Raw genomic sequence first — 14,062 nt, 5'->3', positions numbered from 1 at the left:
ATTCCAAAGCCCGGGACGGATCGCCGACGGATTACGTGCTGCCGACAGACCGCGCGAGAGAGAGAGAGCATGAAAACCATCTTGCGATTGATGTTTGCCCTGCCGAGGGGCTCCGAAAAGGACCGGGCAGAGATGATTTTTATGTTTACATTACTGTTTTCGACTGTCGGTCGGTTCCCGGCAGCCTTCGCAGGAAGTCCTGCTTGCCTGCTGCAGTAGAGTGCCTTAGAGTTCGATTTCAGTAAATTACCAATCGCGGTCGACGGCCGCTGTCACCGGGAGCCCCCCCGGGATGAGGATTCATGGACTTTCACGGATTGCTCTACGGTTTTTTTTTTCGTTGCTTTCGGCCGTCTCAACTCGAGAATGATTGCTTTTTGACGATTGAGAAATAAAACGACGGTTCGGAGGTCCTTTCCGGGGGGAAGATCAGGGGGACGAGAAATAAAAGTAATGTATCATTTGCTGAAAGCACCACCGGGTGGCGCGGCGCGATAGGAGATCATCGTTCGTCAGCAGTATTTAGTGGCCCGCGCCGTGTTTTACACACTGCGAGTGCTCCATCTCAATCTTTTATTTATGTTTCGCCCTGCCCTGCCTGCCGGGGTTGCCTAGCCGTTTCGGCCACACACACACACACACACACACACACACACACACATTAAATGAGTGATGTTCAATTAGGTGCCACTCCTCGAACGGAAATGGCCTATGCAAGGCGCGTTGCGCCGAACGACGCGGCAACGTAAGTGATCCTTACATGGTGCCATTTGTCTTCATCAATGCGTAATACGAACCCTCCGATTGTGTACCCGGGGTGGGGTGCGCTGGCCACACGTGTGCGTTGCACCAGGAGCACCAGGCGCCTCCATCGACCGGAAACCTAACACGCCTGTTGCCGTGATCTATCTCGCCCGGTTCCCGGCTTCATCTTTCGACGAAGACCTCTTGACTGCCTGCCCACCCCCGGGGGGCTTTGATGTTTGCGTCTTTGCGTCTTGTCACCGAGTGGCACCTCATCCAGCCGGGGGCCGGAAAGCCCGTGGTTCCGTGGGCGTGGTGTTGTTGCGAGTGTCCCAAAGACCCAAAGCAGAGCGAGAGCCTTGGTTGCAATGTAGGTTGAGTACACACACTAAACAGCTGGCCATGCTTCGGGTCAGGTCCCATTTTTGCCTTTGTCATGTCAAGAGGGTGGCCTTTTGATGACCTTTCGTGTGGGGGGGTATTAAAAAATTTACAAACCATTCACCTTAACGCCGATGAGATTTGTCATCGGCCAGATGCAATTCCAGGAACCGAACCCGAAGACAAGCTTTTTATGTTCCCTTCGGGGCCGGCCAGGCACTGGGCTACTGGGTTAGTGACCGGGCGTTAGTTAATCGAATCTGTTTCTGCAACTTGTCCACTCACCCTCCCCACCCGTGGTGCTGCGGTGAGTTTGTCCCTCCGTTCGGCATCGGCAGTTCGTTCAGGTCAAAGTTTCGCCTTCGCTGGGCGCAACCGAGTGCAGGAGTTTTTGCAGGAGTCCTTTTTTTTGTCCTCTTCAAACTCACGCGAGACAGTCCACTTTAAGTTGCTTGGCCCAGCAAAGCAAAAAAACGGCCACAGGAACCGGAAAAAAGCAACGACGACAAAGAATGCGGAACAGACCCCCCCAAAAAAAAGGCGGCCTCGCCGAGTGGAAGTGAAAGTTTTTAACCAAGCGGAAAACACAATTTCCGGCACACTTTTGGGCGCGGTGGACAACGGCCGCTTTCGGCCTCTGTGCGCTCTCAAGCTTTCCACTGCAATCAAGGTCCTTGTGGAGGAGCTTGTTTTTTATCTAATTAAACGGACGGACGGACCGTCAATTCTGAGCCGGTTGGTGTCCTGCTGCTGGCCGGGGCCCCCCCGCCTGGGTCGCTCGTTGAAATCGCATAAAAAAAAAAACCCGGTGACCCCGTCCGTTGCGACGAGATTGGATGCGTCGTGGTTCATTGCATCCCTCTGCAGCGGGAGGTTAATGCACACGGGAGAAAGTGTGTCGCACGGTCGCCAGTCCGACCAACTTCCGGCGGACATTGGACATTGCTCGGCCGGACAACCGGCCGGTTTCGGTGACGGGTTTTTCGGTTTTATGTCGGCCACTGGCGCCCGCGCAATCTTTTCGGGATCATTAAATTTCGTTTACGTGTTTTCGCCGACACTCGCCGGCCGAAAGCGTGTCCGGACGAGCGGACGCGCGGACGGGCGAAAGCAATCAAAGCACTTTCACTCGGTGCGACCCCCGAGGGAAACACATTAAACTTAAGACTGCAGCAGTCGGCAGCGGCCAAAAGTATGCTGTGGCCATGAAATCTTCGAGCCCGATGGAGGCGCCTGGTGGCGCGTCGTACGAATGAGAAATAGGTTAGCCAAGAATTTACGGTTACGGTCGAAACCGGCACCGAACCAATGACATCATTACGTTTTCGGGCTCCCTCTTGCGTGCTCCGGCTGGAGCAGTGTTTCTCTACCCGTTCGTTCGTTCGGGGGTTCGGGACAAAAGTTGGCCAAATCGATGGGTGGAAAAAACAACGCAAACAACGCAACACAAACAAAATGGGTGCACCTATTCGAGCGAGACCGAAAGGTGCCACGATGAATGCTAAGAATGGCACGGTAATGGCACGGAAAACCACCTTGATTGGCGACCGGGTAAAGGATCCCCGCTCCGGATCCGGATCCGGGCCCGTCGCCCCCCGAGGCTGATGATTTATTCATCATCAATCTTTGGCGGGGTGCGATTTTGGTCGCTAAGGACACTTTCGCTAGTGGCACCGCAAGGTTGCGCGACCGGCGGACACCAGCATCAAGGTTGCGAGAGGCTCCGCTTTTTTCGTCGTTGTTGTTCATTATCCTTTCGCCTTTTCTTTTGTTTTTTGTTTGTTGCGCCATCTGCTGTTGGGAAGTGGCCGTGCTTTGATGGCTAACAACACGTAAAGGATGCTCCGCATTACGAGCAAAATCTGGGGACACCCTTCAGGGGGGCGGGTTCCGTTTTTATCAGTCACGCACAGTCACACTGTAAGCTGACAGACCTCAGTACTTTGTCCAGTAAGTTACACCCCGGGGCCGCCTGGGGGAAGAAAGCATTCCGAATTCATTAGGCAATGATCAATTCCATTAAATTCCAATTCCATTTCCAATCGGCGCCATCGAATCAATCCTGCGCACCCGTCGTCCGTGTTTGTCCTGCTTCGCCGACGACGAATGGGCCACGAAGTTGGCACGTTTGCTGAATTTTCCACCTATTCACCGGTTTCCCCCCCCAACCAAAAGCTCGATCGATTCCGGGAAACCGTACGCCAAGCACGTCGTCGTCGTCGTCGTCCTACTGCCAACCTTCATCATTTATGGCCTGCGGGATCCGGGTTCAGGGTTTGCCGCACTTTTCACTTATTTCACACCCACTCACAGTGGGCAGCGATGCATTTAAAAAAAAAAGAAAAAGTAAGCAAACCCATCCCGCCAGCCAGCAGTTGCCCGTGGCGGGCGGGTCCCCCCAGGGATCGGAGGTCCGGTGGTTTGCTTTGGCTCGAATGGCATGTTTTTACGGCGGGCCCTCAGGGAGCCACGGGCAACTAATTATGATGGTCTCGAATGGTCGGCGCCGCTCGCCAAATCGGAACAATCGTGGCAGTAGTTGCAATTGCACTGCGCGCGGCGCGTGTAATTATAATGAAAATGCATCATGAAAAATGATTGGCCCTTTGGCATTGCCGGATGAGACGGATGATGGCAGCGGCAGCCGCAGCCGCGGAGTGGGTGCATGAATTAAAATTTATCGTCGTTAACCACCATAATTTATGTATCACCGTTTAACGGAGCATTAACTTCTGCACCAACGGAAGGAAGGATGTGTTCGCGAGTCGCGAGTGTGAAGCGAAAACAATAAAAATGGAACGTTGCGTGGTGTGTGTTTAATCTTTCGATGCTGCTACTGATTTTGGAATCGGTTTCCACTCATTCAATCGGGAAGTTATTAAATCACTGACAGTCTTGAGACATCCGCGTTAGGGATGCGTTCTACAACTTGTTGCTCCGGAGCATCCGAATCGATTAGGTAGCCCCGTCAGCAATTGCCGAGCACATTTTTCAAGCGACATTAAACCGAAGTTCGACGTTTCCCCGTGGCCTTTCCTGGAGCGTGAAGTTCGATCGGCAGGGGGAAACAAAAAACCAGTTGCTCCAAATGAAACGGGAATCGTTCGTCTAAACGATTTCGACACTCACCGCGTGTGCCGGGTTTCACAAATCGCGGTTCGTGCCCGAGAAGCGTGCAAAAGGCTTACCCCGACCGAGAAAGTATACATCAAACACGTCGGCGGCGGCGGCGAGAGCTAAACCTAAAGCGATCCTGCTCGCGAGCCACGTATTGATGGGGCCACCGGCCTGGGCCCCGGATTCGGATTCTGTCAGAAGCACAGGGCGCAGTGCGCGGTGGCGTGAGTGCCGAAAACTCTTTCTTAACACCGCACACCGCGGCGAAGGCCGACCCGTGTGTCTACGATGCTCCACCACAGCCCAAAGCATCCAAACGTCGATACCGGAGATCTGGTACCGAAAGGCGGCCGCTCTTTCCTCCTCGCTTTCTGGCCTGTTTATCGGCAAAAGTCGGACGAATGTCGGATCCTTTCGGCATCTTCCGAGCCATCACACGTTTGGGCCCTTCGGCCGAGGGATCCGGCCGAGGGATTGAGGGTGCCCCGGGGGTCCAATACGTGATTTTGTGCCATTTTCGATTGAGTTCGTTTGCCGATCGGCACTCGGTGTGGTTCGAGGCACCTGACGAAGGTTGGTCCCGTTTCTGGAAACGGTGAAACCAAGCCGTAATGACAATTAAAGGGAATCGAACGGTGGCTGGGGCGCTTGGCTACGGGCTGGTTCTTTAAATGTTGCCGTTCAGCAGTACATTTCAGGGATGGTGTTGAAATGAAACAGATTAAGCGATTATTGTGGTGGAAATTGGTGGATGGCGAGCTCTGATAAAACGACCTCGTCAAAGCAGTCGTTCGTGAATGGCGCTGAGCGTTTTGGAAGTTTCCCATCCATTTTTGAAACTGTAGGCTATTCGTTGGGGTAGAAAATTTTCGATGATAAAAATGCGTGGAAAAATCAAAGGGAAATTTAAAAAAGTGTAGGTAAAATGTACAAGAACTGCTGAAATGTTGGAAGGCCCTTTTGCCCTGCTACTTGTGTGGCATTTTCGGAAACCTAGCAACCTTGGTTCGGTGCGATATTCGAGATCTAGAACAGCATCAATCGATAAAGTTTCGTGCTTCGTATTTCAACTAATCGTAGATGGCATCGAACGAGCGAATGGCCTGGCGAGATGGTGATGGAAAACATTCATCTAAGCTTGATGGATTTTCTAAATCATAAGAAAAGTCACTGTAGTTCATAAATAAGGAATATTTAAAGAATTCGACACGAAACATTACCGCTGTTGCTAGCACACAATATTGTGAGCAGTGTTTGGCATGTTAATGCCAGGATTTAACATCCATCAGCCACCAGCGCACCTGAAGGCCGCCAACAAGTTTCCCGCTGCTGCTCAATTATTATTTTCCTCGCTTGTCTGTCACCGGCATGACGCGCGCCCGTGACCTGTCATCGAATTAATAAAATCAAGGTAACGCGGCGCTTCGACGATAATTAATTTTATCGTTATTAAAAACTCACCCTGGCGGCGCCACCATGTCGGTCAAATATTTTCCGCGATTGCTCAAAGAAAAAGAAACCCAACGTTGGAATATTTCTCTAAAACAACTTTCACCACATCGCAACCACTTAACCAGGAGCGAAAACCCAGGGGGAACGCGTGCGTGCGCGAGACAGAGAGAGAAAAGTCAACGAAAGAGACCGAAAGAGATGGAAAAGTATTTAAAATGCTCGAAGGCGGACAGAACGTGGTGTCCTCGGGGAGGGCGCAAGCCCCGTCGGCTCATTGCTCAAGCCCGTCACATCCCTGCGCGCCCCCCGTCCTGCGCGGAATGTCTTCCTTTTGGCCGAACTCTCGATTTTACGACGTACCTCATTGGTATGCAAATCAGATTCACGCGAAACAATTTCTCCTTCGGAACCATTTCGACCGAATTTCTCGTCCCGTGAGGAGCCGAATTGATGAGGTGAGGGGGAAAACCGTAGGTACGGAAAATCTTTGCAAAGGAATTAATTCCACACCGGAGGTGCCGGTGCGTCGGGGCCCGGGCGGTTGGCGGGGCGAACTTGGTGGGAAATCTAATAAAAATCACAAGAACAGCCTGTTGAAGCGCACGGAACAAGTGTACCGACACCCATTAAACACGAGAGCCCATCGTGCCCGGTCTCACCGCCCCCTCCCGACCCCCCAAAAAGGTTCGCGCGTCCGACTAGAAAAAGGGCTCGGAGCGCAGCTCGCTCGCTCGGGTGCCACAAAACTTTCGCGTGCTCCATTATTCGCCCATCTTCTTGGGCCTTATCTCATCAATCCGCTTCGCATACGTTCCGTATCCTTAGCCACTCCAATCGATTTCCTGGCAAATTACGCATATTATTTGTGCCTTCAACGGCACCGCGGGCTCTATTTGCTTACCATTAACGTTCGCTCCTAGACGAACGGCGTCGAACGAGGCGAAAGTGTTAGTACTACCTACCATTTCCGACGAATCCTTTTCATGCATCAGGCTCCGGCTACTCCTACGCGATTCGCCGCGTAGGAGTTGGCTGATCGAAAGTTGTAGGCCGCTACAACCGGAATGAAACCCATCGCAGGAGGATACATGAATGAAAGTACTTCTATTTTCAACTGAATGCCTACTAGCGGAAGTCGGCTCGGGTGTCTCCAGGAGCCAAATGTGTAGGGCTCGGTTTGGCACCCGCGTCAGAATTTCTTTGCGTGGCTTCGCCAGGGCGAATATGTGCCCCACGTCTCACTCGCCGCTTTTTACACCGCGCCGCACACACGGCGCTCACTATCGTTTTACGCATTTGCGTAAGCAGAAGCTTAAAATTAGCATCCCATTTCCGCTGTACACGGACGGAACAACACCGACAAGGTGTGCAAAAACGTGCGAAGCGCGGGCGAATAGCAAAATAACACCGTGTCCCGTGGCCAAAGGTAGGCGTGGGCTATTTCCGAACAGTCTAAGGAAGTGCTCCGGCACACGGCGAAAGAAGTTTCCAAGGTAACTATCTTATTTTTCGGCGCAAACTGGTGTTGAAACTGGTACAAAATTAGGTGGAAACGTCACAACACGGGAATGGAACGCGGGACCCGGTGTGTACGTCGGTTGTACAATTTCAGTGTTTACCGGAAATAGGAAAAGCGCTCATTTGTTGCCATGGTTGCGAACAAAATGCGTAGCCGGGAATGGATGAATGAATGAGACCTTCCTTGTTGAGTGAACATTATGATTAATTGAAGGCGTACTTTGATAGTATAAGTTTAAGTCGCACGTTGGTTCTTATAATTGATCCCAGCAACCACTGAAGGTAACTGAAATCGATGACGTAAGCGATATAGAGATGTTTTATCGTAGCCATGAAACGCTCCCCATTCTTATTTGAAACATTTTTAAAACCCACCGAATAGTGATATGTGCAGCTTTTTACTCGTTCGCTACTCTTTCAGTAGAACTTTGATAATCCCTTTGTAAGCGTCCTCAAAAATGGCTCCTTTCAACTACGTTGTCAGTTGTCATACGGTGCGACACACAGGCTCGTTTTCGTGCCAACTTAATATATAAAACCTGACTGCTAACAAACCTTACAAAACCGCTGTTGCCTGCTTTTATATTAAAAAGAGGCGAGACCATTATGACACTAACGAATAGACATGTTGTAATCAATGAGAGACGAACACAGGTTATACGTCCGCCACATAGGCAATAAAGGATCGTTATAACCCAGAACAGTGACAGGCGGAACAATTCTGAGCTCCACGTCAGTCCCATGAGTAACAAGTAGGTGCAAATAACATCGAGTCAAGATGACGCTATATCCAACGATAGGTCTTGCCATGAACATTTCAAGATACCTTCAGCTACTTTGTTTAAGTCACAAAATGTACAAAACATTCAAATACAAGTTTGGATCACATCAGGCTCATTCAGGGAACTTTCTTACCGCATTGTGTCTGATAAGGATTTCGCTGATCGTTGGTGACAAACCTTCACACTCTGATAGAGCATCGACACTTAGGACTTCAACATCCTCCACCGGGCCTTAAACTGTAAGTGGTTAATTTTAATTGCACTTGGTACGTTTCAATTTCTTACGTAGCACGCAGACAGCCAGCCTTGTGTGTGTCTGTCTCGTCCCGTTAATGATTAATTAATTTTAATACTTGACACACACAAGAAACAACCCAAAGGCACGCACTCTGGGCGGCGTGTGTAGGGCATCGTTGAAAGCAACAGGGTTCAAAATGGCACCCGGTACTGGGCAACAGTGGGTTTTTGGCCTCGAAAGGAGCTCGTTGAAATCGGAGCATCATCGGGGCCCCCGGTGACAAATGCCGGCGCACGCAAAGCACCGAAAAGAACGCATCACATCCCGTGCACGGAGAAGTCGAGCGGAATTGGCAACCGGTGAGTCCGTCGTTGTCAGTCGCAGGCCAGGCGCTGTCAACCGGTCGCAGCCGTGACCCGTGTGTACATGAGCCGGCCGGCATGACCTCACGTACCATCGGCGGCAACAGCGGTGTCACACCCCTTCGTTCACTTGGCAGCTCATTAGGGCTCAGAGATATCCTCACGTAGCCTCACGCCGAGTGAGTGACCCGGCCCGGCCCGGCCCACGGTCAGCCAGTAGCAGCAGCCAGCAGCAGTCCCGACAAACGACAGGTCATTCGTAAAATTTAATTAACCGCATCAGATAACACCTGGCCTGTATGCCGGTGGCGGCAGGATCCGGTCCGGATTACCGGCAACCGGCCGGTACCCCCGCGCTTCCCGGGCCGTGTTCTGCACGCTGTCAGCAGTTCCGGAGACAAGATGCCGGACAACGGCCCGGCCCGAGTACTTGCGTGGGTTGCCTTGGTTTCCCCGTCGGGTTCGGAAGTTGCAAGATTTACCGTTTCGCTGTGTTTCCACTTTTTGTTTTGCCCGGCGTGTTTCCGGTTTTTTGTCCCGTCCGACTCCCCGGGGGGCGGAAAGGTGAGCTCCGAGTCCCTACGGCGTATCACCATGGCTACGCGCGCCACACCGGCGGCGTACAGAAGCGTGGAGTCATCAAATGATGCAAGTTGGGTTAATTGTTCATCCCGCCGCCGCCGCCGCCGCCGAAAAAGGAAGCTCCTCGGGGAGTTGGAAGGGAGGGTAAACTTTCTTTGAAGTTCTGTTGGCGCTGGCGAAAGTGGCATCCGAAAGAAAGCAGCAGTTCTGTTCTGCTGCCGCGGTGCTCGACTGACAGCACTGAAGCACAGACGCCGGCTTACGGCCACCCACTTTAAATCACGTTTTCCGAGGTTGGCTGAAAGGCTGCAGCAACAAGGATGCCTTATCACGCCTCGTCAAATCCAGCAAACGATTTACGCAACGATTAGCGCGTAAAGAGCGCGCAGATGGAGATTCGCGTTCGCGATTCTTTGCATTCACGTGCCATCTCGTTAAGCGCGGAAACCCGGGAGCTCACGACTCGGGGCCCTTTTAATTTGCCGAACCCCATTGTTTACGGTGTACAGTAAGAAGTTTGCCAGCGATGCGTTGGAATTTCGTAGGGCGTCGCGGCCCAGCTCAAATCAAAGGGTGGCAGCAAAAGCGGTGCGTAAAATGTTTGGCCCCGTCAGCTCTCAGTCAAGTTTGCTCCCATTGTTGGCAGCACTATGACGGGGTATGACCGGGCGCGACTTTAATTACGCCACGCAGGCTGCAGTTCTGTGAGTCTCCCTGTGACGGCCGAATCCGGTATTCGATGTGACAACCCGGGAAACCTTTTCTGACACTGGCGAGGGAGTGTCTTTTTGTTTTTGGGTCATCCGCGAATGGAAAGGGTTTCTCCGCCCGTTGTTATTGTCCGCCTGCTAGGCGGTACCTTTTTCCGGATTTATCGCAACGAAAAATTACGTCCATCAATCATCAGAAGCCGGGCGGCGTCGGAGATATTGTCGGTCTTCGGTGTGCGGAACACGCGAATGGTGGCGTGGCGTGGCCCACAGGGCGCACCGCGTTGCGCTTGATTTCTTGTTAGAAGCTATAAGAAAAAATCAGAAGCAATTTGAATGATAAAAGTCTTCACCCTGATAGGAAGAGAGTTTACTGGCGGCCGCCGCCGTGGCACATCAGAACCATCAAACGCGGCTTCATCTTCGGGCTTGCCAGGGTGAGCTTAAAAAGTATGTTCACCAGATACGTTTTACGGCATTAGACGTAGGCCATTATTAATGCCTTCTCCACGGTGCCCGGAGAAGTAACCGAACATAATCCAGCCCCACGGCCGGGGGCGCCCTTATTTTAATTAGAATCATCCAATCCCCGGTGGGTTTGGGAAAAGTAAAATTATCGATCCAGCCATTCCGTGAGCCCCCCGTGGGCCCTGGTTTCGCTCCTATTTGCCTCCGGTATTTCGGTGCATCAGCCGGTCGGCTCATTTCCGGTGCACGCCATGGACGCTTCCGGTAACGAACCGGGCCGGGCGGATCGTCTGTGGTCAATCAGATAAATCATCTGCTGCTCTTTCCCGGAAACGACGCTTAGGCTTGTGTCCCTTAGTTTTTGGAGTGACTTGCCGTTGGAGCGGAAGAACCTCCAAAAACGGACGAAAAAGACTGGCCAGCTGCTGCCGCTGCGTGATAGATGAATGACGTGGAGGCTGAAAACGGTGCTCGCCCCACCGGAACGGAAGTTTCATTCATTATGCAGTCGTTCCTAGGCTCGCGGCGTTCAACCTTGTCGCCTCACGCCAAAACCTTCTTGGCGCGGCCCTACGAGGGTGGCTTGATATGTTTCCGAACTCAAGGTGAAGATGGCAGCACTAGTAGCATCGAGGTGTCATAAAATACTTGTTTGGGACTTTCAACAACCGGCAGTCAAAAGAACGTGTTTGGCACATGTAAAATACAAAATTAGACATGAAAAAGCTCAGCTCAAAGGATAGTACATTTAGGAAAAGTGTCTTGCTCATCTCGGAAGTCAACCTCCAATTATGATGGCGGACGGGACGAATGGGACGGTAAAAGAAATGCCACCGGGATCAGCCACTTTCGGTGACGGTTTCTATCAACGACCCAACTCCATCAGAAACGAAGCGAAGCATCCCCCCTTTGGTGATTTTCAGCAATTTCATACACACACGCAAACACACAAATGCACACGTACATAAGACACACTCACACACACATACACACGCACACGAATCATACCTGTTTGCGTACTAGAATCGAAAAACGTACTAGTGGTTTCCACCGTCATCGTGCCGATGGTGCCATCGATAATTTGTGCGCTCGAATCCCGCCGACCACGGTACCTGCAGTTTGTGTGTGTGCGAGTGTCGGTGTGTCCGCCGCCCCAACCGTCCGTGCGTGTCGGAAGTGCGTGAAAGAGAAGCGAAGCGAAGTGCCAAAAAGGTTAGCGAATCGGCGGGAAAACGCTTCCCCGCACGGGGAGCTTTCGGGCGGAGCACTTAGCTTACCGGCTGGTGTCGTCGCTTTGCGAGCTTTGGCGGCGAAAGTTGCGGCAGCGTATCATCTCCTCGGTGGTGCTTTGGCGGCGAAAACCACGGGCAATCAGGATCTCCTCCGTGGTCGACTGGCGCCGGATTGAGGGCCGCGATGTGCTCTCGGTCTGCGGTGGTGGCCGGGCGCAGGGGCTCGCATCCCTAGCGAAGTCACGGGAACGGAACGGAATGAGAGCTTTCGGTTTCGAGCGCTGTTTGACGGAAAAGCTCGCTCACTCACCTCGACGAGCAGCAACTGCTCGAATCCGGTGACCGGGGCTGTCGGGCGGCGGACGATGATTGTCGCCGCAGGCGCCGACTTCGCCGAGGGCTGCCTTCGCGCTCGTGGCTCCGGTCGGGCGAAAGATGCGATCTGGAATCACGGCGGCCCCTGGAAATATTAAAGGGAAGGGCATCATTTTTGGCCGGCCTACTTGAATCCTTGTGCTCTACCTGGAGGCACTGTCCGGGCTGAGGCTGTCCCGGCGTGCCTGCCGCTCCGGGCCCTCGCCGTCCGGGCTCAGGGCAGGCTGGGAGCTGCGCCGACTCCAGCCACCGGGAGGCAAACACGATTCGTCGTACGCAGTGGCCTGCAAAAGCAAAACGCACGGTCAGTGGCCGCCGCCGACTTGCCAGTCACGCACCGTACTTGTCGCTGAAGTTTCGACAGCCGCTGGGCACGTTCCGGGCTGACACGCGAATCCCGCCGGGTCATCTTCGTGCCGCACTGGGTCGTCGAGTCACGGCGGCCCTTCTGCGCCGTCGGGCTGGTCGCCGGCGGCGTCACGGAGCTCGTGATGATGGTCGGCGGTGGCAGGGCCTGACACGCGCTGTCCACGTGACTGACGGCCACAAAGAGGGGGCCCGAGTCGGACGCCGTCGAGCTGGTCGATGGGCGTTGCTCCTGCCGGAAGTTGGGCATTTCCGCCACCACCAGCGAGTCCTTGCGCTTTCGCTGCGCGCCGACCACCTTCGGCGGTGGCGGCGGTGGTGGTGTGGCCGTGCCACCGATTGTCGAATCACGCCGCGAAGACCGGTCCCGGCTGGAGTCGTTCGAATTCCGTCGGGAACCCTGCAAACGGAGTCAACGGTAAACAATCGCTACAAGCCGGTGGGCCGAAGGGTGCCTTACATTTCGATAGTTGTCCGCCGAGTAGATGTAGTCCTCCCGTTCGCGCTCCCGCTCCCGGTCGCGTTCCCGTTCGCGCTCCCGTTCCTTCTCGCGCTCCGCATCCCGCTCGCGCCGGAAGTCGGACACGTGCGAGTCCCGCCGGCATGACCAGCTCTTGACACCCGAATCGGCGCTCGATTCGCGCCGCTTGCGAAGGGGTGGCGCATGGCCCGAGTTGTTGCTGCTGTTGTTATTGTTGTTGTTGTTGTTGTTGTTCTGGGCGTTGTACGACTCTCCGGTGGTCGCCTTGTTCCACGGCAGACTGCGGGCCAGATCGGCGAGGGTTTCGCGGCGGTTCAGGGGCGCCTTCTGGCGCTTGGAGCCACCGCCGCTCCACTCGCGCAGGATATCGGTCAGCTGTGCCAGCGAGCTGCGGCGGCGCCGTTGAGCACCTGGGGGTGATAAAACGGTGGTAGCCGTTAGGGCTTCGGGAAGTGCACCCCACAAGCCGTGACAACTTACCCGGTGGCGGTGAAGTACTAGGAGGTGACGCACCGGAAATCTGCGCGGCCGAATCGCGCCGTCCTCCGAGCCGCTGCCGGATCGTGGACTCTTCGACCTGGTGGGCGAGAGGGAACGGTGATGAATTAAGGGGTCACTGGTGATGGAGCACCTCGCAATCGAATCTTACCTGTTCCCGGACCAGATCGTCCCAGCCATTTCCGCCCTGCCATACCAGTCCCACCTGGTGAGACATGATAGGCAGGTTGCAGACAAAGCAGATAGCCGTCATGGTCCTGTTCCGGGGGGGGAGAATGAAACGAGAAAGATACTATCGGTTAGTGGAGTGCCTCAGGATGTCCAGCGTATATTTGTGTGTGTGTGTGCGGGATAGAGAGAGTTAGACTCTGTACGTCCCGAATCAAGATGCGCAAGGTGCGTGTGTACATGCACGAACGAGGACGAGCACAGGACGAGATTCACTACAATTCGGTCACACTTCGGCACGTCGGATGCAGAATGGAGCATTTTGCGGTCAAAATTCAACAATCAAACAACTAAAGCCTTGCGGGAACGTTTTCCCCATCGCCCCACGAACGCGCTGGTGCATGCTGTACTAAAGCCGTACTAAATGGTTGCGATCTTGTTCTAAAAGTGACACTAGGGTGCTATCTACTCTCTGTCGTGTTAAGTTGCTTGGCGAGTTTCTCGTAGTTTAGGCATAATACTTGAGGCGCATCGTGGCGACATAATTTAATGCTGAACAACCGGAAGCAAAGCAAAGCGAAGCAAAAA

At 53.5% G+C, this 14,062-nt stretch overlaps 1 protein-coding gene across 1 annotated transcript in view; it reads right to left on the bottom strand.

Moving 5' to 3' along the window:
- The window catches only part of LOC128271812 (uncharacterized), an 89,763-nt gene that overhangs the window by 75,174 nt on the left and 527 nt on the right, over nt 1–14,062 (bottom strand). The window contains exons 2-9 of the mRNA XM_053009465.1: nt 13,458–13,563; nt 13,289–13,385; nt 12,788–13,218; nt 12,305–12,727; nt 12,109–12,245; nt 11,897–12,046; nt 11,632–11,817; nt 11,393–11,466 (exon numbers count right to left, since the gene is read on the bottom strand). Coding sequence (XP_052865425.1) covers nt 11,393–11,466; nt 11,632–11,817; nt 11,897–12,046; nt 12,109–12,245; nt 12,305–12,727; nt 12,788–13,218; nt 13,289–13,385; nt 13,458–13,563 — 1,604 coding nt within the window. The remainder of the gene's footprint in view (nt 1–11,392; nt 11,467–11,631; nt 11,818–11,896; nt 12,047–12,108; nt 12,246–12,304; nt 12,728–12,787; nt 13,219–13,288; nt 13,386–13,457; nt 13,564–14,062) is intronic.

This window comes from Anopheles cruzii, chromosome 3, assembly GCF_943734635.1.
Source record: "Anopheles cruzii chromosome 3, idAnoCruzAS_RS32_06, whole genome shotgun sequence".
Taxonomy (NCBI): Eukaryota; Metazoa; Arthropoda; class Insecta; order Diptera; family Culicidae; genus Anopheles; species Anopheles cruzii.
The sequence above is the reverse complement of the archived record's forward strand: the minus strand, read 5'-3'. Positions and strand labels throughout refer to the sequence as shown.